Raw genomic sequence first — 22,013 nt, 5'->3', positions numbered from 1 at the left:
AGGGGCAGCGGGGCGAGCGATCGCGCGAGGCGATGATGGTGCGCTTCGATTTTGCCTACAACAATGCATTGTTCGCGGACAGGGTTCTTCATCTGGAGGTGGTGCCATCGCCGACCGATGAGGCGCAGGTAAGAAGCGGGATTGGAGTTGGATTGGATCGATTTTGCCCTCTTTCTTGCTTTGTTCCTCACAGGCTATGGTGGAAGGGAGCTGCGGCAGAGTAGTGGAGAAGTTACATGTGAGCTCCATGCTGCTAGCTGCGCACTCGGATTATTTTATGAAGCTCTACTCCAATGGGATGAGCGAATCCAGCACTGGGGTTGCTACTGTCAAGGTCACGGAAGAAGGTACTCAGCTCTCACTTTTTTTATTTCCTTTCCTCTCCTTGGTGCTCGCAATGTTCCTTCTTTTTCTTCTTGTTTACTTGGAAAACTTGATCTTCTTAAGGTTCTCGTTCCCTGCAAATCTTTTTCGCTTGGCATAGAAACTCGAGATGAAAACAAAAGACATCCTTGTGGTGCTCGTGATTTCCCCGTTCTTTTCACTTGTTCGTTGTGTTCTTGGTGGAAAGCTTGATTTCTTCTCGTCGTTAAGGTTTTCTTTCCTTGCAAAATTATTCTTTTTCTTCTCTGAATGATCCTTTCTCGGATAGAAACTCGAGATGAAAACAAAAGAAGCTCTTTGAATAGACAGCGACGTTCTTGCTACTTCGATAGCAAAGTAATATCAGTTAGCTATGGCGAGCTAGCTAGTGTCTACTAACTATTTCTTCTTTTCCTCGCAGAGCGTCGAGGACTGCTCCATCTCATCCAGTACATGTACACGGGACGCTTGATGGAGCCTCCGGACGCGGACAGCACAATCATCCTCCTCACTCTCGCCGACCGCTTCGCAATCTCGTCATGCATGAAACCACTGGCCGACGTGCTCAACAAGTTCCCCAGCAGCTTAAGCGACTGCCTCCTTATCCTCGGCCTCCCCGAGTCGCTCAAGTCGGACAAGGCCCTCCACCCGGTCGTGGAGCAGTGCCGCGGCTACCTCGCGCAGCAGTTCCAGAGCATCCCCGCCAAAAAGTCCCAGTTCTTCGCGCTCAACATGGAGGGAGTGAAGATCGTCCTCGACAGCGACACTCTCGCCGTCTCGTACGAGGAAGAGGTGTTCCACTTCCTTCTCGAGTGGCTCGAGGCAAACTTCCGGAGCCTTGACGACAAGCTCCACGCCGCCGAGCAGATTGGAGGAGTGATCCGGTTCCCCTGGATGACTGGAGACTTCCTCGTCGACGTTGTGGCGGTGTGCCCCGAGATGCAAAGCAGCACTGGCCAGGGACTGATCATGGAGGCGCTCAAGTTCAAGAGCTTGACGCATCCGAGGCAGCAGGAGATCATCTGGAAGAAGACCAACCACAACAGATACCGCCCCCGGAACAACGCCATCTTCGAAAACTTCTGGGGGAGCTCCAAGACCTTTGTCTCCAAGGAGACCGCGGTGAGCTGCCAGGTCTACTTCGAGTTCCCGCTGGAGATGGTGATTTGCACTGGCGAGAGCTTCCACTCCAAGCCGTTCTTCCTCGACCGCTACACTTTCAGCCTCGAGGCACAGATCCGGACGGCGTTCAACCACCAGCGCAGCTGCAGCATAAAGTTGGCGCTCCATCCATCGTCAGAAACTCCGGCACCAGACGTTGAGGCAACGACGCTCCACTCGCTCGACTATACCATAGCCATGAAGCGGGACTACTCCCAAGGCTACGACACCAAGGCCTCTGGGACGCTGGAGATCCAAGCCGGGAACGCGCCTGGGAACTGCGTCACCTTCACGGACCTCTTCTCGGGGTGGTACGTCGAGCGGGGATATAGCTTCCCTCGCTGGAACCTCACCATTAATGGCCTCGTCTTCCTCCGCCTGGATCTCAAGCTCAACCAGCAGCAGCTCATCCCACAGGACGTGGAAGCCGATGGAGATACGAGCTGAAAGGTACTGTCTTATGGAACTATCAGACTTGTGAATATATAGCACACCTGAGAGAGCGATAGATTCAAGCTGGAAGGAAAACTGAAAAAAGAATTCTTCTCTCCAATCGACAAAGCCTGTAGAGGAGTGAGTATACAAGAGGTGGTCAGTCCAGCCACCCGAAAGGAAGCTCAAGCTCAAGCCAACTTGAGCTTCCGCCTCGTCCTCTCGGACTCGGCCATCCTCCGGCCCAGAAACTTGAGAACTTCATCGATGAGGATCACCGGGAGGGACACCACCAAAACCAGTAGCCATTCCCTCCAGCTCAGTGGCACGATCCCGAAAACCTGTGCCAGGAGCGGGACGTAAAGAATGATGAAGTGGAGGCCCAGCGACGCTGCCATCGCAACCAGCAGCCACGGATTCCGCCATGGAGGCATCACCAACAGGCTCCCATCCTCCGAGAGCGCGTTGAGTGAGTTAAACATCTCGATGGCTACCAGCACGGACAGCGAGAGCGTCGTCGCCTTGACTTTACCCGCCGCGAAGTAGTCACAGGGGTTGCTGTCGAAGGAATAGATCCTCGAGCCTACCGTGAATGGAGCGACTGTGAAGCCTTCCCATGTCGGGCACTCTCCCCAGTGCGTGAGCTGGGAGAATGTGACCAGGCTGTGACCGTCGCTCGACAAGTCGATTCCAAGGAAGGAGTCATGGGTGTACCACAGGGCGAAGATGCCGACGGTGGCAACACCAACGTAGAGTCCAATGACCTGTAGAGACAACACAAAAGAGTTTTTATAGAGTCAAGCGCGAGAGATGATTTTTTTACCATGTAGCGGAGAAGCACCCAAGCGTTGATGAGCTTGTCGTTGCTTTTGCGTGGAGGTTTCTTCATGATGTCTAAGTCGGGTGGATTGAAGCCCAGAGCTGTTGCTGGAGGACCATCTGTCACGAGGTTCACCCACAAAAGCTGGACTGGGATCAGGCCTTCGGGCATTCCCAATGCAGCCGTCAAGAAGATTGAAGCGACTTCTCCGATATTGGAAGATATCATGTACCTGGTAGCAGATGAAAAGAATCAGCTTCACTCGTCATTTCAACAGTCTCAAACCAGGAACTTTACCTTATAAAAGCTTTCATGTTGTTGTAGATTGAACGACCTTCTGCAACGGCTGATACAATCGTGCTGAAGTTATCGTCTGCCAACACCATGTCTGCAGCTTCTTTTGCTACCTGTGTGGATTGCAGTCAGTACATAGAACGTTCCGATAATGATTTTTTTGTACCTCTGTTCCAGTTATTCCCATAGCAATGCCAATATCGGCCAGCTTCAACGCAGGAGCATCGTTCACTCCATCGCCAGTCATAGCCACGACTTCACCTGCGTCCTTCAGCATCCGAACTATCTCTTGCTTGTGCCTGGGTTCAGCTCTAGAAAACACCCGTCCTCCGCTTCCTGAGAGCACTTTGCATCTTTGTTCAGTAGATAATGCCATGAAATCCTTCCCGGTGAAACTCTTCCCCGCCAGGCTTTCACCGTTGTAAAAGACGCCGATTTCTCGGCAGATGGCCTCAGCGGTGTTTTTGTTGTCACCTGTAATGACCATGACACGAATACCAGCCTCCCTGCAATCGTCCATAGCGGATTTTACTTCGTCCCGTGGTGGATCCTAGAGGAAGAACGTTTAAAAGAGGAAATAAGCGAAGCGTAAGAAAGAGACTTACTCGCAAACCAACCATCCCGCAATAAACCAGATCACTTTCGATGGCGGAATAGTTTGAAGGGTCGAGAAGTTTCTTATGGGCCGGGTGGCTCTCTCCGTCGTACGTGCTAAGTTCGCCTAAATCGTCTTTATATGCTAGTCCCAGGCAGCGTAGTGCTTTCGAGCTCATCGTATTAAGCTTGGAAAGTATAGCAGCCCGAGATGCATTGTCAAGTTCCACCACGGTACCATCCATAAGCTGCATAAATGAACACCTCTCCAAAACATTCTCCACAGCACCCTATAACGCATCCAGTTAATACGAATGAAACAAACGCAGACTTGAAAAAACGCTCACCTTCACAAGCAAGGTGCTTTGACCGGAGCTGTTTTGCACAATCACGCTCATAGATTTTCGGTAACGGTCGAATTCAAGTGCGGCAACTCGCTTCACTCTACGAAACCACCAGTCGCAACACCCTGCACGAGGATTTAAACACTAGAATTAATAATCTCGGCTCAGCAAGACGAAAAACTCACCTAAGTTAACTGCTGCGCCATTGTCAGACGTATAGTCCGTTCTTTGCCGCTGGTTGACGATTTTGACGTATTCCTTCGCGTCCGGTAGCCCAATCTTCTCCACTAAAACCTGCAAATCAGCACAGTAAGCACCAGGTCCCGACAAAAACTTCCGGAGAAAAGAGCCTGACCTTGAGAGCTGCTTCGGTCGGCATGCCAGATGCCCGAAACTGGCCACCTTTGTACGTAATGGCAGCGTCATTGCAGACCGCGGCGATTTGCGCAATAGTCTGCAAGTTTCTATCCATGCTTACGGGCAGTCCTAGAATCTCTCCATCGTCTGGATTATAAGTCGTCCCTTCCACACTAAACTCTCGCACCTCTCCGGCGGATCCGCCATTCCCAGCAAACTCCATAACGGACATCTGGTTCGTGGTTAGCGTCCCAGTCTTGTCTGAGCAGATCACCGTGGTGCAGCCCAGTGTCTCGACGCTGGGAAGCTTTCGAACAATCGCGTTTTTCTGAGCCATCTTGCGAGTCCCCAGCGCGAGGGAGGTGGTGATCACGGCCGGGAGCCCCTCCGGTATGGCAGCCACGGCCAAGGCCACCGCGATCTCAAAGTAGTACGTGCACTTCTCGAAAGAGAAACGAACGTTGCGGGGCCAGCCTCCCACGACGTCCCACGAAAGGAAGTACTTGTAGTTGATGACCCACACCAGCAGGCAGATCATCCCGATGACAAACGTGAGGCGCTCGCCAAACTCGTCCAGCTTCTTCTTGAGTGGCGTGTCGTCCTCTTCCAGAGCCGCCTCTTGAATCTGTGCCTGGATCTTCCCAATCTCGGTGTTCATCCCGGTGCTAGTCACGACGCAAAAGCACGAACCATTCACCACCGTCGTCCCGGCAAACACCATGCAGTCCTTCCCCTGGAGCTCTATATCCTCGGACTCCACCGCCTGAAGCCCCTTGATCACTGGAACGCTCTCGCCAGTCAGCGAGCTCTGCTCGATCCGAAACGTCGACGTCTTGAGACTTGCAATTCGCATGTCCGCTGGAACTTTGTCCCCGACTCTGAGCTCCACCACGTCCCCTGGAACCAGCTCCCTCGCCGGGAGATCGCCCAAAAGCTGGCCATCCCGCAAGACCTTCGCATTCTCGGGCTGCATCTCCTTGAGCGCCTCCAGGGCTCGCTCGGCATTGCTCTCTTGCCACACCCCGACCACCGCGTTGATGATGAGGATCATGACGATCACCAGCGGCTCCACATAGGCTGTGAGCTCCGACTCGGCCCCCTTGTTCTTCCCATCGATGTAAGTGAGGAGAAAGGAGACCACCGCCGCGCCGAGGAGAATCCTCACCAGCGTGTCGTCGAATTGCTCCAGCACCAGCTTCCACAGGGGCTTGCCGCGCTCGCGCTTGAGCTCGTTCCAGCCATACCTCTCGCGCCTGGCAATCACCTCCTCCCCTGACAGCCCCTTGCTGGGGTCAACCCCGACATCCCTGGCACATTCTTCTACGCTCCTGGCCCACGCCGGGTACGCTTTCTCTCCCATGGTTCTTGGAGAGATCAATCAGACGAGCAGCGCCTCACAAAGATCATCCAAGAGATCGAAAGAACCTACTGGAGTGCAACTCCGCTCGATCCCGCGTCAAAATCTCCTCGCTTCCGCGTAGCAGCCGGATCGGTGATTCTTTGCCGCGACGCAAGAACCCTAGCGGTGGAGAAGCTTCAAGCACGCCATATTGGAGAGACGAAGGAAGCTTTGATTAGGGCTCCACAAAGTGAAGCTGCCGAGAAGGAGCTTGGCCCATTTTACCCGCCCGCCCGGGACGCCAATCCAACGGCCGGCAGCGCGCCCAAGGCGGACCGCCCGATCTAACCACCCGAGCGCATCAACGGCTGTCACGACAGAGATGTATCACACGACGGTAGTTGGCAAGCAAACAACATTGGCAACTACGTGCTTTTCATCATATTAATCGCGCTAACAACTCACATTTTGCTGTAACTTTGGAGCTACGTACGGCATGGGTGGCGTGCGGCGGACCCATTACCGTACGCGCTCTTGGACAACGCGTGGACAGTCTCGAACTTCTAATCACTTTCAGCATAAAAGTACATACCATGGAAAAGTCAATATCGATCATAGCAAATATTCTCCAGTCAGAAAATTCCCACAAAGCTGGAAACTATATGATAGATTTTCCTTTCTCTGGGTGGCGATAACGTAATCAGAGATCTACTGCTATAACACTAGGAGGACTTTCATCTTTCCACCCGAGTGCCGGACCACACCCATACACTCGCTAAACTCTTCTTCGTTTTCCAGCCGGATCCACTCTCCGTCCTCGTCCATGTACTTGAGGCCAAACTCCCGGCCTTGGAGATTCATCCTCGTCGCGATCTCTTCGCGGAACTCGCCGATTCCGGCCTGGTCGACCGGGAGCTTGAATCTCACGGTGTCGCTTCCGTGCCTCACCTTGACGGTGAAGAGCGAGGAGTCGTCCCGAGTTGGAGTCCTCTCCAGCTCCGCCGGGCTGTGATCGTTGCTCGACAGCGAAGAACTCGACTTGTCCCTGTGCAGCTGAGACGATGACGATACTTCGTGCTCGATTGTGCTTTTGGTGTGTGCCTGCTTTTGATAATCTGCTGTCGTTGCTAATGCTGCTGCTGCTATACCACCACTTCTTGACGAAGTCACGTCGCCGAACGACACTCCTCCAACGCTGACCACTGTAGAGCCGGGTGACAAGCCTTGTACCGAGCTCAGCATGTTTTGGATCTTCTTAACTTGCCGATCAATCTTCTTGAGCTTGCGTGACGGCCAGCGATCAATCCCGTGTTGTCTGCAGATCTTTTTCAGCGTCGTAGGACAAACTGTCGAACAAACAAATGCAGTTCAGAAAAGAAAAAACAGCCAAGACGAACGAAGCGCGTACCTCCAATGCTCTTGGCTGCGTCTTTCAACCTCCCCGAGAAATACTGCTGGAGAACATTTAATGACACCATCTTCTCAGCCGCACCACGCTTGGCCTTTTTCCGAACAGTGACGCTGCTCGAGGTTACACTGCTCTCCTCTACAATCTCGGACTCCACTTCAGAAGATTCGTACGTCCGCTTTGGAAGCTCGGCCTTCAAAACTTGCTGCTGCTGCTGCTGCGATCCGGAAAACGCACCAGGTGCTTCTAATGCTAGCTCTTGACGTGTGACGGTCCGCAAGCTTTTCGAAACTCGTTGGAGACTTTTCGACATCGAGTCCAGCAAGTCCTGCTGCTGGGTGCCTGAGTTGCAGCTCAACGGCAAGAAGAACTCAAAGATGTAGTCATCTCCACCGGTGAGATTGCTACGGAATCTCACTGCTACGGCTGCCACAAGATTGAACAGCCGCGCATAGTGTCCCAGCGGATACTCGTCCTTGCTATATTTCCTGACGTCCTCTTTGAAAACAGGCTGGATCGAAAGAAGCGCTTTGCCGGGAAGCCCCTGTCCCTTGAGCAGTACATGCTCCGCGCACGGCTTTCGGAAACCGCTATCTCCGTAGAAAGGAGCGCCTTTTGTCACCAACTTCACCACACCGTTGCTCGAAACTGGAATCCACACCTGTGCTAGTGGCAAGGTATGAGTCCTGCACACCGTCATCAGCACCTCGTTGATTTCAAGCCACGCGGATTGCCGATTCTCACGTATCTACAATCGACTGTGACTAAGAAACGTGACGGAACACAGTAAAGAAAAAACAAACCTCCGATATAGGAGCAGCACTTGAGACGGTGGCCAAGCTGACAGCCTACATATACAAGAAAACAAAGCTGAGCTCAGAAAAAAAAAAAAAGATTTTGGAGAAAAAAATAAAAAGGAGAGAGGTGCTTACCCGGAGAGCATTGGAGATGTCGTCGATTTCTGGCCCATACTGAACTTTCTCTATGCTCGTAACAACTTCAAGAACCGCCACACAGGCTCGAGAGCCGACCTCCATCACAGGCAATGCAAGAGTACCTTTGACATCGCAGTTAACGGCCTCCTTGACTCGTAAGAACTCACGGCAGCTGTAGAACCGGACATTGGGCGTCCACTCGGCCGCCTGGCTCATGAAAACACGCCCTGGAAGCCCTGGGTATGCCTGTAATCCATCCCTCACGGGGAAAATGAACTTCACCGATGCGCTCCTGTACCTTACGAACTTGTCAAAGCTCTTGCTCATCACGTACGGCTGATCCTTGGTGGTTAGAAACACCGTGTTGGATTCCCTGTAAGGCATCCAGACCTGGATCAGAACTTGTCCACTCGTGGACAAGTTCATGTGTTGTAAAGCCCAGATTAAATTCTTCTGGAGGTCACTGACACTGCTGTGAACTTGATCCGGCTGTGAGACAAAATTCGGAAGCCCATACAGCAAACTCGGGATCTGGTCTTGCTTCTCGAGAGACAATTGCTGCTGCTGCTGCTGCTGCTGCTGCTGCTGCTGATGCTGCTGCTGATACTGCTGTTGCTGCTGCTGAGCAACTGGCCTTAAACCCTGTGGCTGATCAAATCCATAGCTCTGAAAGAGAGCTGAGTGGGCTGCTCCAAAATCCACCCCACCTTCTAGCCATGAGTAAAGAGGGTCCTCCTCATCTAGAACTAACCCGGAATACTCCATTAGAGCAGGAACTTCATACCCGTGCCTCTTAATTCAGCAAAGCAAAGATTGCTCTCCTTCCCCTTTTCCCCTCTTCTCCTCCTCGCCTACACCGTCCAGAATCTGCACCAGGGAATCCCCACACATTAGATACTCTCTTAACATCGCATAAATTTTTATGGACGGTTCAGATCACTTACATATATAATTATACGATTACACTGTACTATTAACTTTATATGTTAACTTTGTTCTCCCATGTTACAGGTGCTGCTCCTGCCAAAACATTCGCTCGAAAATCAAAAAATTTTAATTTAAAATAAATATAATTTCTCACTGCATAAGCCACCGCCTTGAAATATTGCAAACAGCTGGAACACACAATACTTAGCAAAAATTTGAGATTTCAGAGATAACTGGTTCACCTAGAAAGAATCATTTGCATCATCCTTGCACTCGAATCTTTTCTCCAATCAGCCCCTTCAAACACGTCAACATCAAGAACAAAACTAGTACAAAAGAAAAATATAAAAGAGCTTACTTGATTAACTTGCCAGGACTTTGCGGATCGAGTCAGCCACCATAGCGCCATCTCGAACAGCTTTCACGTTGTGGGCTCTTATAACATTCGCACCCTTTAAAATCGCTGTTGTAGCAGCAGCGATCGTGGCATTGTCCCGGTCTTCGGCCCTGGAGCAGCCAACGATCTGACCAAGAAAAGCTTTCCTCGAGATCCCTGCCAGAACCGGGATACTTCCAACCCCAAATCTCGCCTGCGTCAGCCCGGATCTGAACGTATCAAGCCTCGCCAGCAGCTCCACGTTCTGATCGGCGGTCTTCGAGAATCCAAACCCCGGGTCAGCTATAATCTTCCATGCCGGAACTCCAGCAACCTCGGCTTGTTCGATGCTCGCAGCGAGTTCCCTGGCCACGTCTCGTGGTAGATCGCTGTAACTTGTGTTGGCTTCACTCAGCATCGTGCATGGATCGCCCCTCATATGCATTAGCACACAAGGAACCCCCAGCTCGGCTACTGTCCCCAGCATCTTCGGATCCAAGCTGCCACCCGAGACATCGTTTATCAGATCAGCACCCAGCTCTACAGCTGCTCTTGCAACGTTGGAGTCGAAGGTATCCACCGAGAGCACGACCCTGGATCTGTCCGGTGTGCTCTTCAGACCCTCTAGCACTGGCACGATCCGTCGAAGCTCCTCCTCAGTGGTAAGACGCTCGGCATTTGGCCTTGTCGATTGCGCTCCAACATCTATGAAGTCGGCTCCTTGTTCGATCATTTCCTGGACTTGCTTCACTGCTTTGTCAGCTGTGAAGAACTTGCCACCATCGCTAAAGCTGTCCGGAGTGACGTTAAGAACCCCCATCACGTAAGTCCTCTCCTGCCAGTCAAGAAGCTTTCCACCCACAGGAAGCACCTTCTTCATCCCTTCTCTCTTGACGCATCCTTCGCCACCTATATCGTTCCAGTGTCTCCGAACTTGATGGACCAAAGACCAATGCCTGCTATCCTCCACTTCCGGACCAAGAAGATCGAGGAGCGGAGCCAGCACGAAAGGCCTCCCAGAGAACATAGGATGAGGAACTCGCAAGTTCTCCGAGCTGAGCTCCAAATTCCCGTAGAAAATGATGTCGAGATCGATCGGCCTCGGCCCATACTTGACACTACCTTGGCTGCGCCCCAGCTTTCTCTCAATCTCCTTCAAGGCCACCAGCAGCTCGTGAGGATCCAGGCTCGTTGTGGCAGTCACGGCCGAGTTGAGGAAGAGAGGCTGATCCAGCAAATGCATTGGCGCTGTCTCGTACAGGCAGGCGTGCTTCTTGATCTGGATTCCAGAGCTTCGCATCATCCTCAGCGCCGTGTCGAAATTCCTGACCCGGTCGCCGATATTCCCCCCGATCGCGATGACAACTTCCTCCAGCTTCCTGGATTTGAGAGAGACCCTGGCCGTCGATGCTTCATCGGAATGGAAGTGCCGGTGGGACAATCGATCCAGCCTGCCGCTGGCCGTGGCATCCTGGAACCTGACCGCTACGCGAGATTCAATCCTCATTGATAGGGTTTAGATCACAGTACCGTGAGGGAAGGCCAGCTCCTGCCGGCAAGATCGATCGCTCTAGAGGAGCAAGAATGCGATGGAGAGCGTGAGCGGAAGCGCGCCACGGCCAAGCCATTCCAACCCTAGACAATGCTATAGAATGTATCGCAACTAAAGAGCGATCGCGCTAGAGTCTTCTAGACCTATAAAACCCCCGAGATTTATGGGATAAGAAAACGATTTATTGATCGGTGGCCCCTGGCGGATCACTGGAGCCATCTAGAGATTCGCGATCGATGACAATTTTCGTTGGCTGGATCGAGCATTGTCGTGACAGTGGTGGTGTCCAAAACTTTTTTATGGGCGCGGCCTATGAGCGCTCGGCAGCGCAGGCGATACCATGTTCCACTCTGGCCAAGTGTCAAGATTCAAGAAGATTGTTCTTGGGCGATCCCACGGCTCCGATTCGTCCACGGAGCGGCCAATCGGCGCCGCTTATAAGCCAAGCGCAGGGAGCGTGTGTCCTTACAATCCACTAGCTCTGGGCTGCGATCTTCTTCCTTGACGCCGCCATCGGCTGGCTTGAGAACAAGGTAATTCTTGTACCCTAGAACGCGGTGGGGGGAGAGATTTAGATCCAATTCTTCCAGATCGATGGAGAGTGTGGAAAGCAAGGACGATGGCGGATACGCGAGCCCCACGAGCGTCTTGTATCATCCTCGCATTGGTCGCCAGACGATTTGCAAGCTCCACTCCCGGGATTTCTCGGATTGCCTGAGGTACCACACGGCACAGCACCCCTTTTGGGACGATATCAAGTCGGTCTATCGCCGGTCGAGTGCTCACTCCATGGCAATCGCCGGGCCAAGCTCGTCCTCTAAGTTCCAGCTTCCGGAAGCTTTGCCTCCAAGGATTATCTTCCAGGCCGGATCGACGAGAAGAGCTACTGTGGAGGATCCTTTCAAGCTCTTGGGCCCCGATATCCTGCAGTTGGTGATGGTCCGACTTGATGCACTCAGCTTGGCACGATGTGGAGTAACATCCAAAGACTGGAAAACTCTGGCACACTCGGACGCTCTTTGGGTGTCAAAGGTAAGCAAAACTCCGAGTCTTTGTTTCCTCTCTTCTCAAGCTTGCTGTGGTGGTGTTCTTTCTTTTTTTTTCTTTGCTGTGGCCTGGCTTTGTAGATTGCAAGCTCTTATTCTGCTCGTGATCGACGCGAAATAGTAAGTAACTGTGGCTGTCTGGCCTTTTGGTCTTGTTCTTCGTTTCCTTTCCGGGTTGTCAAAATGGTTTCTTGGGACTGACTTCCGATGTTTGTAGTGTGCAAGCTTATGGCAGGGGAAGAGACACATCCCTGCTGCGGCACTGCTACCCGGCTTATCCAAAGTGGCCGCTTATGGGATCTCCATGAAGGACTCGAAACGGGTAAGACAAGTTCGTCAGAAGTTTTCGTTGTTCTATCTCAAAACTTCGCCAATGCAGTGCTCCATAACTCTGGAAGATCTTTGCCAACACGGCTGGGAGTATCGCTTCAAAGACGTAAGCGAGAAATTCACGAAGTTGGAACGATCTCTCCTCTCACTCCGTGAATTCGTCTATAGACTGTGCCGCAGTACTGGCTGGAGCTGGATCCCTCCCGGCGGGGCGAGGCTCCAATGCAGCGCTTCTTCCACAGCGATGGCTCCCAGACCGCGGGGCCGGGTGACGCAGTCTGGGGCGGGCACGAGAGCACCTTTAGCATCATCCAAGACGAGGGCGATCACGACCAAGATCACGACTCCATCGCCAGGAGTAATTTTGTGAGGATCAATCACTGGCCAAGGATGGGGGTATCGCGCACCGCGGACTGGGGCTGGGAGCTTAACAACGAGATTTGCGTCTACACGAGCCTGCCGGATTCGTCACAAGGTGGCACTGGCCCCGAGTATATTCGCCTATGAGGAAGGTATATGCGATCTGGTCCCAAAGTATATTCTCCTATGAGAAAAGTATATGCGCTTTTGCCCTAACTCCCGCCTTTATCATGTTAGTGCCGGTTAATGACATTTACTTAAGTCACCCGTTCTGGCTGGCCTTAAAAGCCCAAACCACAAGACATGTTTTCAGCCGAAACTATGGCTGACCGCCGCGCATGATCTCCTCTCGGACGAGCAGCGCCCTAGCGCCACCAGCGTTTTTTCTCGCCGCTGCCACCGCCGACTCCGCCGATCGATCGCGCGGAAATCTTTCGTCGGTCCGTTTCCTGGACTGATCAGGGCGCGCCAGGGCGCTGGGATTTTCTTCTTTTTTCTTGGTTTCTGTCTGGGCACCGGAAGCGCGGGCGCGACGGCGGCAATGTGTCCCGGCTATGATCAATCGCTGCGGCCGCGGCGCTCCAGGAGCCGGCGGAGCTCGAAATCTTGGGAGGCGGCGGTGGGGAATCCATTTGCGGGCGACGGCGGCGGCCATGGCGGCGATTCGGCGGGCCAGGATGATAATCCGGGAGGAGGCGAAGACGAAGAGGAGGAAGAAGAGGAAGGCGGCGGCGGCGATCTTGATGATGATGATCGGGAGGGAGAGCTCGCGGATGTTCTCGGCCGATGCTCGCGACGCAGCAGCTATGGCAGCTCCTACTTCTACGATCGCCAGTTGTATCTCCACAGCTACCAGTTCCGCCGGAAGCTCAGCGTGTGTGATCGACTGCGGGGAAGCATCAAGAGGATCAAGGCCGCGGCGTGGTCGCTCGTCTCGTGCAAATACGGCGATCAGTGCCACCATCACCGCCATTCCGCCAGGAAATTCTGCAAGAGGCTGAGCGGCGCCGTCTCTTCGATTTCTCTCAAGCCGCGATGCGTCCAGCTCCCCCCGGATTGATCGATTGATGACGGCATCTCGAGTTTTTTTGTGCCGCAAGCGCCACAAGCCTCCAGTGTTTTCTTTCTTTGTGTTGCTTTTCTTTCTTTTCGAGTGTGTTAGCGATGTGAGATCGATCGATCGGCGAAGAAACGAATGAATCTAGACAAAAAGCTTTCTTCTTGTGATTGATTACTCGTGAGATTTTAGTTTTCTCAATCCAGCGATTTCTCGCAAGATTTCCACCTAAAGCAGAACAAACCCACATCGGTGGTGATCGAGACAATGCCGCTGCGCTGGGCGTGCCTTCCTTCTCTCTCAAATTTCTCCTTCCATGGTCAGTCCAGTCAGTCAGCCAGTTTTAGGGTTCTTGGATGTGATGGCCATTCCAGTCCGGTGTGTGTGTGTCTCATCGTCTTCATCGTCCACTATAGCTATTCTCACTGGCAAACAAAGCTTTCCCTCCACGTCAAATCACTATCACTGACACGCGGGGGTCCCAGGTTCGAATCCGTCCAGACAGCACAAAGTGCCACTTCGTTACATCATGGCGCAAAAAGAAAGCGCGCGTGAGATAGATTCGAACCCCCGACCTGTGTGGGTCTCAGCCCTAGGCTATGGCGCTTGGCGCCGCTGTGACGATCCCATCCGTGCCGGTGAGTGCTCGATACTTGTCTCTCCTCGTCAGGCTCGTGCATTGGAATCGCAGCGCCGCCGCGAGCAATCCCTGGATGTAATTCGCGACGTCGTGCGCGGGGAATCCACCCCCAGCGCACGTCTTCTCGGTGGGGATCTGATCCAGGAACGTCACCGTGTAGCTGGGCGAGGGATTCATGAAGAAGTAGAATGGATCGGCGCCCTTCCAGGTCCTGGCGGCGGAGCCATGAAAATTCGAAACTCCCGCCTCCATGGCCACCGGGACGATCCTGTCCGTCAGCTCGGCAAACAGGGCGCTGAATCGTAGGAGGTAGGGCGTGCGACACGTGGTGCCCTCTGGGCACACGGCCAGGTCGCCGGTTCGAAGCAGCTCGCGGATGTTGGCCGCGTCGCGGGTTCGATCCCGGGTCAGCCGCGCGGTCGGGATAGGGCTCAGGAGCTCCGAGAGGCGGGAGATGGAGTATGTGACGGCGGTGACTGGGCGGCCCAGCGCGGCGGACAGGAAGATCGGGTCGAGCAGTGATCGGTGAGTGCAGACAAACATCACGCCGTGATCACCGGGCTGCTGATCGATCGCGGACTTTCTGGAGGATGGGATTTTGCCTCTGATGATGATGCGGACGCCCAGCAGGAGGAATGCGTGGTAGACGGCGTGCATTGGGAGCAGTGATCCGGCGGCCATCCGGATGAGCGCCAGCGGGAATCCGATCGGTAACCACAGGAATGTGAGGAGCATGTTGATCGGAGTTGGAAGCTTGACGAGCCGGCCGTCGTGGAAGATGACTGGTGACGCGAGCTTGTCCTGTGGGAGAGCAGTGGAGTTTTCCAGCGGCACTAGATACGATTCCTGGCAGCAAACAGCACAGCAAGGAAGGAGACTTTTCCAGATCTTTGGGAGGAAGAAAAACTACTCACCTCGCAAAAGCCCATGAAGGGATAGTCAGCAGGAGAATCGCCGAGTCCTACATTGGGAGTAGCCATATCCTTGAGCGCTCTCGTCAAGCCATCCAGCTTCTTTTCGCCGACCAGGACGCCATGCGAGTCGCAAAGCCCCGTAGCTCTGCCTCTGAAGCTCGTGATTCCGGTTCCTACTATCATGTCCGCTCCAAGGTAGCGTTTTGCAAACGGCTCCACCATGATCCGGGGCAACTCCGTGACAATGCAGCGGAATCCAAACGACGTGAAGACTGTGTAGCTGCTGGCGCGGATCCTGTCGCCGTAGAACTTGGAGAGCACTCCCAGGGAAATGAGCTCGATGTCGGAAAGCTTAAGGCCAGCGAAGGTGACGAAGATCATGAGCTTCACGGACGATCCAGCCGACAAGAAGTGACTGAGGAAGAAGACGAGCGGAAAGAGCAGGAGCAGGAGGAGGGCTCGTATGAAGCCTCCGGCCTCGAAAGCTACGAGCATGAAGAACGGGAACGGGCTCTTCTCCAGAACAAGCGTGCCCAGGAAATTGGAGACGATCGAGTGGTGCGTCCTGGCCTGGTTCTTGCATTTGGAGACGAGTGGGAATGGCTGGAGATGGTAGCGGATCCCAGTGAAGAAGCTGCTGAAGATGGTCGTGAGTGGGAGATTCTCCATTTTCCCGGGGCGCGATGTGGAGAGATGTCTCTAGCGTCAGCGAGAGGTATGGACCAATCTTATAGACAGCCAGGGCCTGATTGTTTTGGTTCTAAATGGCTGTGACTGCTCAGGTAGCTGCCTGGAATCCCATCGGCTACCTCGCGCTGGAGTGGGATTTCGCGACGAGGTTTAAAGAATCGATCGACGTGCAATTGCTCGCGGTGGGTGTGGAGGGTGAAATTCATTTTATGAGGCCAACACTTGGAAAAGGTGAGACTTTTCGATGTTGTTCTTCCTTTACTTTTTCTTGTGTGGTAAAGTATTAGTTTTGATTAGGTGCTCCAGGCGAACGGCACGGCCGAGGACTGAGGCTTTTCCCACCAAACTCACCACTGTGTACTCGCAGCCCAGGTGTGAGATTTGTTTTCTCGCCATGCTCCAAGCTTGTGGCTCACACACTGTTTGCTTTGTGTTGTCTTGCGGCAGGTATTCAAACAAGTGATAGAACTAAAGACTATCGTCCATCTTTGACTCCTCGAGCTTTGCGTAGACAACACGAGTATTGCGAAGAATTGGTATCAGGTTAGTGATTTAAGCGGACTGCAATGGCACAGACGACTAACTAGCTTGTAACAAACGCAGCACAGGATGAGGCCAGTTGCAAGTAAATAGAAGCGGAGCTCCCTTGACACAATCGGATTCTGCGCGTCATCTCTGGTGGAATCCCACAGAGTTCTTCCAACCTTGCGGCTTCTTCCAAGGGCCTTGCTTGGCATGCTGCTGAGATTAAACGCGAGTGTCACGAATGCTAGAGACCATCTCGTGACGACGCTCTGTAAGTTTTGCCTTTGTTATATGAAAAGAGAAACGAGAGTAGTATGCTACCTCAAACGCGCCTGGTGTTGTGGGATTGAACATTCTAAAACAATCGTCGCGGTTGGCATGCACGTCCCCGTAAATCTGACAAAAAGAAGAGCGTGAAAATGGATCAACTTGAGTTGAGAATTGTCTACCTCAAACGTGAATGCGCTTGGCACTTTCAATACATCGTACATGTAGTCAGTCGCAGTTCCGTGTGCAAAGTATCTGAGCGAGCAAATTCATCCAGAGATCAAGAACAAATCTTTGAAAAGAAAGAAAAGGTCGAGCCTCACCCGACGGCACCACCTCCAGAGCCCACTGTGCAGTTCCCGTTGCAATGTAGAGCGTTTAGAGTTTGTAACAAGAAGCTCATTCTTGCAGCTGCCTGATAGCCCGGCGTCGCGTTCTTATGATCGTAAGGCATGAACAAAGCCTGGAAGAAAGGAAAAGGAAAAACTTTTTTGAGAGTCCGCAATGTTTTTCCTTGGAGGATCCTTACCTGCATCCCCGAGTGAACGTTCACCCAGAGATGAGGCTTAAAACGCAGAGCAATGTCTCGAAGTATCCGTGTTTCTGGCTCGCTAAATGGAGCTGTTCCCGGGAACTCCTCGGTTGGGTCGTAATCCTGCGAAGAAAAATGCCTTCGTCCGGCACAAGCAAGCTTGAGAAACAGAGAGTTAGTCACCTTTTCTTTCACTCCCCAGTTCACTTTCCAGTTTCGATTTGTATCAACACCCCTGCCTAGAAACAAGTAATAAGTCTTTTGCTCCTGGGCTACAAGCTATTAAACGCGTACCGTTTCTTCTTTCGCAGAGGCTTCCGTTCTCCACAGTTTGCCGTCCATTAACATTTTCCATCGGGACAATCTGGACGAGTAAAACAAGATGTGAAACCTCGACCTCGAGTTACCGGCAAGAAAATGAAACAAAGAAAAAAACGTGAATTCACCTTGAACACAGCTCTGGAAAGAATGCGATCTATATGTTTCTTACTTGCAGATTTGTCCTCCCTGCTCAAAATTCGCAGCAGCCGCAGAGCAACCTCCGACGTGATCAGCTCCCTTCCATGCTGACCAAAATTCTAGATCTTCGATAGTTATTGACAATCAGCAAGATATTTCATTGCTACTTACTAGAAAGATGCGCACACGATCGTCGAAAGACGATGCTTGAACGCTGTCAGCCACTGTGACAACTCGAATCTCTGCTTTGTAGCCGTCGGAGGCATCCGCTTGGATCCCCTCCAACTTAGAATCAAATGCCGACATAAGATTAAATAAGTTCTCACAGTAGTAGCAAAAGTAGAGCTTCGACAAGCGAGAGAGAAGTACCTACACTCATTGTCGAAGGATGGCGAGCCACCAAAGCATCCAGTTCTCTCAAGAGCGCAGCACTGCAAGCAAGACGATAACCACAAAAACCACATTCATCTTTCACTCGAGTTGAGAGAACCTCGGGTAGTAGAGTGTAAAATTTGGGGTCGCAATGCTCTCCATGGAAGCGGCCTATCATTTTCAGGGAACCACAGCCACGGTCGGAGCTAAGAAATGCATTGCGTTTACCTGGTCGAGCCATAGCGCCAAGATCACGAGCCACCTCAATCTTACCGCCAGCATCCCTAAAAGAACTAGGATGGTCTTCACACTCGAGCTTTAGCAAGGACAATCTCTAATTCTTTTTGCTCATACTCTAGGGCTCCTTTTATTAGCAAGAACATTCGTTTAGTTATGAAAAATTTCGAGAACACAAACGTCTCTCTTTAAGCCTTCAAGCTCACTTTGTGTACCATCGTCTCCTTGTGAATCTTGTGGCAGCTCTTCTCCACCGAATCCAGCAGCTTCTCGATGTTGATGGCCCACGAGTTGAGCACGTCGTTCCCTTCTCTGTTCATCTGGAAAGAGATGATCCCCGCGGGCCGATCCACTTTGGCAACCAGAGCTTTCGACACTACCATCTCCGACAAGCACGTCTCCGTCTCCTAAAGAAGCGAAACAAAGCGAGATTGATGAGACAGAGATTGAGCCTAGCAGCACAAAGCTCACCTCAAGTGGCAAGCACAGGAGCTGAGATAGCCGCGTCAGGGTGATTCTCGCGTAGTATTTCGACACAACTAGTATGTTCTGCACAAAACTTTTGTTAGAAACAAAGCTGAGAGGAAGCTAGACGCTTACGTGCTCGATTACTCGACGCCGGAGATCCTCCAATGCTTTGTCCACCAGTTTGCCCCCCGGAAGTGTCGCCTCGAGCTCGAATTCACTTTTGTAAGTGGTCCAAAACTGGTCCCAGCTCACAACTTCCATGGTCACGAAACTCTCCAGCAGAGACCTGAGGAACTACAGTATGAAAACTTTTAAGTGCCGGATGGGAGGCGTACCGAAATTGAGGAAGATCAGTTAGCTTCTTGTCCTCGAGAGTGGCGTGTAACAAGCTAGATTGCATGGAATCATGTGGTGACAACACCAGGTACCAACATATCTTTCTCAAAGCCTGTTCATAAAAAACGTTAGCGCAGAAAATCCAAAGTCCATTACTACACTTACGGGCATCCAATCTGACGGATTCTCTTTCACAGAGGGAGTATCGTAGATGTTTTGATAGCATCGGCAAATTTCCAAGTAGTCGTTGCTGTGTGAGTAAAACCTACAAGCAAGAAAAATTAGATTCCAAAGGAGTTACAAACATAGTGGTACTCACGTAATCATTAGCTCGTAGTACATTCTTTTCAACTGCAGGAGTGAGGGAACGTCAGCAGGGGCTTCCTCCACGATGTTGTCTCCTTCTTTCTTCTTCTTTTCTTTCGAGTCAGCAACAAACACTCGAGGGTTGATCTTTCTGGAAAGTATTTGGGCCCGCATGTAGTCGTGCTTGGCTAGACAGAGCCTGATCTGAAATACAGCATAGTCAGTTCTTTCTTTTCTGAAAAGAGAAATGGAAAGAGAGCTGTTACCTGTTCCAGTATGAAAGCTATCTTCTCCGTTTTGGCCATTGCCCCAAAAGTCTCCACCTAAATTTCAAACAGGTTAACCAGACCAGACATGATCTTTGCTGGAATGTGCTTACCGCTACTTCCTGCATCAGCTCTGCCGCCTCAGCAATCAGTCCTTGGCCTTCTTTAATTGTCGCCAGTCTTCGAATCAATCTGGCTCTCTCTATCTCCACATAGATCTGGACAAAGTGATCTAAGTAGCAACTCATAGCTTGCAATCTTGTTCACTACAAACCTTTCCAGCGCACACCAGGTTCAGAGTCTTGATGAGCTCCACCTCCGTTTCCTGGTCAGGAGCCTTGTCGAGGTACTGCATTGCTTGTTGGACCATCGACGTCACAGCCTGGGAAAGAAAAAATTGGTAGTCACTTGGAAAATTCTCTCGCAAGAAGGAACTCACTTGTTTGAGCTGGCCCCGGCGCTTGGACAGTAGCATAATCTGGTCATTGAGCGTCTTCCAAGAATTCGTCTCGAAGCAGAGCTCCACAATCGCCACAACGACCTTGCGCGTGCCAGGAACATCCGCGGCGAGTCTCATTCCCTTCTCCAGATTGAGCAGCGACTCAATGGCGGCATTGAGCTTCCCATCCTGCCACGACAAGCCACGAGCCAGGAGAGAATCCGCGGTGAGCCGTGCTCCGGCAAGCCCTAGATCGCATTACCTGGAGCGCGACTGCCCGCTGCGAGCTGATATCCCTCTCCAGCGCCGCGTAATCGATGCCAGCGCCGGCCTTGGAGGACGAAGCCTCGCTCGCGGTCGTCGTCGCCTTGTCCTCCTCCATGGCGCTCATCGCTCTCCTGTCGCACTGCTCACAAGCCCTAAAAAGCAACTCCAATGCCTTGGTGTTTACGCCTTATAAAACCTTTATGATTTTTACCCTACCTTTATTATTTACAATGCAAGCATTTTCTTACGGCTGAGAGATTACCTTTTTATCTTTTTACACTGAAATATGTTTACTTTAGAAGGCACAACTATTTACCAGCTCCCACCATATCTCCCAGCTCTGCCACCTTACCATACCCTTGTAAACAGACCTATTATCGATCACGCCCTTCGTCAGGCTGGAAACATATACTTCACTTGCATTTGCCGGGGCAATTTGGGTGCAAACGCCCTCGATCATGTAGTCCCCATCTCCGCCCATCCCTTGCCACGCCGATTTCGATCCATCCCACGCATAAAATCTATTCTTCGTCGCGCCGCCATCGCCAGAAACCCACCGGGTCATCACAATCGCGTCTCCAATCGCCGCCACCATCGGCTTCCTGAACTTGTCTCTGGCTAGGCAAGAGCCCTCCAAACCATGATCGGATCCAAAGCCCCGCGACCACCTTTGGGTCACCGGATCCAGCGCCCGGAGCTCCAACCTCGGGCCTCCGTACACAAAGGCCCCGACCAGCTGCCGGTTTCGTACGCTAAACATCTCCATGCACCCGGCGCCGAGCTCCTCGAGCCGCCGCCACGCCACCCCGTCGTACGCGTGTACGGCGCCGCTGGCCAGGGCGTAGATCCGACCGTTGCATGTCGCGGCCGACTCCACGCTGGGGAAATCCAACGGCGGGACTTGCCTCCACAACAACACCTCGTCGTCCAAGTCCATCAGGAAGGCTCTCCTCCGTACGCAAGCTCCGCGCTCCTGTACGACAATGCCCGAGTCCCATGCAAAGCTCGCGTCCACGTCCACGGCAAACTTTTCGTTTTCCACGGGCTGGGGGAGAGCGCGGCAGCCGAGCTTTAGGGGCCGGAGGTGGTAGGGCAAATCAATCGAGTTGCTAGCGGCGATTACTCGTTGGGCAACAGGGAATCCAGGGAACACCCTCATTCTTTTCGCAAGCTTTCTCTATGAACCCTATCATTCAGTATTTTAAATACACAAAAAGGGTAGAAAAAGGTAGGGATATCCTTTTATTCGATCATGAACAAGAGAACCACATCATATACACTTGAAGCTGGCTGAGGCATGGCACTTGCTCGGAATGGATCGAGCCGCGCTAAAGTTGACGCCCTTGAGTTTTCTTGCCACGCCCAGCAAGCAGCGGCACACCAGCCGCGGGGCGACGGCGTGAACAGCCGCACAGCACGCTCGCGATGGAGCTGGCGGCTTGGAACCAAGCACGGACGTCAAGCACGGGCCCAGCGTCCCCAGGACTGAGTTGCAACTGCCTTGAGAGGTTCTCGCTTGAGCCGGATGATCCAGAGCTAGCAGGAGGAGGATGAGAAGTGGCGCTGCCAGTGTCGATCGTGCTGCGGCCATGATCTATAG

The 22,013-nt window shown here is 52.4% G+C and overlaps 9 protein-coding genes across 16 annotated transcripts; 3 read left to right on the top strand and 6 right to left on the bottom strand.

Annotated features, from left to right (window-relative positions):
* The first annotated feature begins 5 nt into the window (after positions 1-5).
* On the top strand, positions 6-2,077 carry LOC112347881 (BTB/POZ domain-containing protein At2g46260-like). Its single transcript, XM_024679449.1, has 3 exons — positions 6-128; positions 194-347; positions 785-2,077. Exons 1-3 carry the CDS (start codon positions 33-35, stop codon positions 1,969-1,971), a joined length of 1,437 nt encoding a protein of 478 aa, XP_024535217.1. The 5' UTR covers positions 6-32; the 3' UTR covers positions 1,972-2,077.
* Positions 2,042-5,938, bottom strand: LOC9636922 (calcium-transporting ATPase, endoplasmic reticulum-type). Its single transcript, XM_024679447.1, has 8 exons — positions 4,364-5,938; positions 4,194-4,302; positions 4,012-4,133; positions 3,676-3,954; positions 3,237-3,620; positions 3,074-3,183; positions 2,780-3,008; positions 2,042-2,720 (listed from the first exon to the last, which is right to left on the bottom strand). Exons 1-8 carry the CDS (start codon positions 5,723-5,725, stop codon positions 2,148-2,150), a joined length of 3,168 nt encoding a protein of 1,055 aa, XP_024535215.1. The 5' UTR covers positions 5,726-5,938; the 3' UTR covers positions 2,042-2,147.
* A 390-nt stretch (positions 5,939-6,328) lies between these two features.
* LOC9636921 (protein NLP9) lies at positions 6,329-11,039 on the bottom strand. 6 transcript variants are annotated; one of them, XM_024679611.1, is made up of 7 exons: positions 9,217-9,271; positions 9,129-9,162; positions 8,992-9,067; positions 8,045-8,914; positions 7,916-7,960; positions 7,113-7,860; positions 6,329-7,050 (listed from the first exon to the last, which is right to left on the bottom strand). In XM_024679611.1, the coding sequence occupies exons 4-7, from the start codon at positions 8,810-8,812 to the stop codon at positions 6,419-6,421; spliced, it is 2,193 nt and encodes a 730-aa protein (XP_024535379.1). In that variant the 5' UTR covers positions 8,813-8,914; positions 8,992-9,067; positions 9,129-9,162; positions 9,217-9,271; the 3' UTR covers positions 6,329-6,418. The 6 variants fall into 6 exon arrangements, 4 of the variants coding, with proteins under 4 accessions (XP_024535379.1, XP_024535382.1, XP_002974689.2 ...); XM_024679614.1 differs by having other exon boundaries at positions 8,992-9,061; XM_002974643.2 differs by having other exon boundaries at positions 8,992-9,162.
* Positions 11,040-11,344: 305 nt separating this feature from the next.
* LOC9636920 lies at positions 11,345-12,903 on the top strand. Its single transcript, XM_002974841.2, has 6 exons — positions 11,345-11,435; positions 11,493-11,934; positions 12,030-12,068; positions 12,166-12,270; positions 12,328-12,384; positions 12,447-12,903. The coding sequence occupies exons 2-6, from the start codon at positions 11,497-11,499 to the stop codon at positions 12,783-12,785; spliced, it is 978 nt and encodes a 325-aa protein (XP_002974887.1). The 5' UTR covers positions 11,345-11,435; positions 11,493-11,496; the 3' UTR covers positions 12,786-12,903.
* A 1,384-nt stretch (positions 12,904-14,287) lies between these two features.
* On the bottom strand, positions 14,288-15,070 carry LOC9636919 (glycerol-3-phosphate acyltransferase 5). The gene has a single exon (XM_024679488.1). It carries the CDS (start codon positions 15,068-15,070, stop codon positions 14,288-14,290), a length of 783 nt encoding a protein of 260 aa, XP_024535256.1.
* A 62-nt stretch (positions 15,071-15,132) lies between these two features.
* On the top strand, positions 15,133-16,791 carry LOC112347916. Its single transcript, XM_024679622.1, has 5 exons — positions 15,133-15,964; positions 16,032-16,170; positions 16,237-16,311; positions 16,387-16,482; positions 16,543-16,791. The coding sequence occupies exons 1-2, from the start codon at positions 15,370-15,372 to the stop codon at positions 16,091-16,093; spliced, it is 657 nt and encodes a 218-aa protein (XP_024535390.1). The 5' UTR covers positions 15,133-15,369; the 3' UTR covers positions 16,094-16,170; positions 16,237-16,311; positions 16,387-16,482; positions 16,543-16,791.
* LOC9636918 (carboxypeptidase A2) lies at positions 16,463-18,441 on the bottom strand. 3 transcript variants are annotated; one of them, XM_024679621.1, is made up of 12 exons: positions 18,323-18,393; positions 18,213-18,265; positions 18,096-18,153; positions 17,894-18,007; positions 17,710-17,841; positions 17,558-17,627; positions 17,447-17,502; positions 17,261-17,386; positions 17,055-17,194; positions 16,914-16,986; positions 16,786-16,860; positions 16,463-16,733 (listed from the first exon to the last, which is right to left on the bottom strand). In XM_024679621.1, exons 1-12 carry the CDS (start codon positions 18,374-18,376, stop codon positions 16,479-16,481), a joined length of 1,206 nt encoding a protein of 401 aa, XP_024535389.1. In that variant the 5' UTR covers positions 18,377-18,393; the 3' UTR covers positions 16,463-16,478. The 3 variants fall into 3 exon arrangements, with proteins under 3 accessions (XP_024535389.1, XP_002974686.2, XP_024535388.1); XM_002974640.2 differs by having other exon boundaries at positions 18,096-18,265; positions 18,323-18,441; XM_024679620.1 differs by having other exon boundaries at positions 17,710-17,829; positions 18,096-18,265; positions 18,323-18,441.
* Positions 18,442-18,445: 4 nt separating this feature from the next.
* Positions 18,446-20,575, bottom strand: LOC9636917 (26S proteasome non-ATPase regulatory subunit 12 homolog A). Its single transcript, XM_002974639.2, has 11 exons — positions 20,409-20,575; positions 20,147-20,335; positions 19,982-20,089; positions 19,821-19,925; positions 19,708-19,764; positions 19,455-19,645; positions 19,301-19,400; positions 19,135-19,247; positions 18,932-19,085; positions 18,803-18,880; positions 18,446-18,738 (listed from the first exon to the last, which is right to left on the bottom strand). The coding sequence occupies exons 1-11, from the start codon at positions 20,535-20,537 to the stop codon at positions 18,520-18,522; spliced, it is 1,443 nt and encodes a 480-aa protein (XP_002974685.2). The 5' UTR covers positions 20,538-20,575; the 3' UTR covers positions 18,446-18,519.
* Positions 20,576-21,683: 1,108 nt separating this feature from the next.
* LOC112347891 (non-specific lipid-transfer protein 1-like) lies at positions 21,684-22,004 on the bottom strand. The gene has a single exon (XM_024679487.1). It carries the CDS (start codon positions 22,002-22,004, stop codon positions 21,684-21,686), a length of 321 nt encoding a protein of 106 aa, XP_024535255.1.
* Positions 22,005-22,013: the final 9 nt, after the last annotated feature.

This window comes from Selaginella moellendorffii, unplaced genomic scaffold (genome assembly GCF_000143415.4).
Source record: "Selaginella moellendorffii unplaced genomic scaffold, v1.0 SELMOscaffold_25, whole genome shotgun sequence".
In the NCBI taxonomy this organism is placed as follows: domain Eukaryota; kingdom Viridiplantae; phylum Streptophyta; class Lycopodiopsida; order Selaginellales; family Selaginellaceae; genus Selaginella; species Selaginella moellendorffii.
Note: the sequence above shows the minus strand (reverse complement) of the source record. Positions and strands in the feature narration are given on the sequence as shown.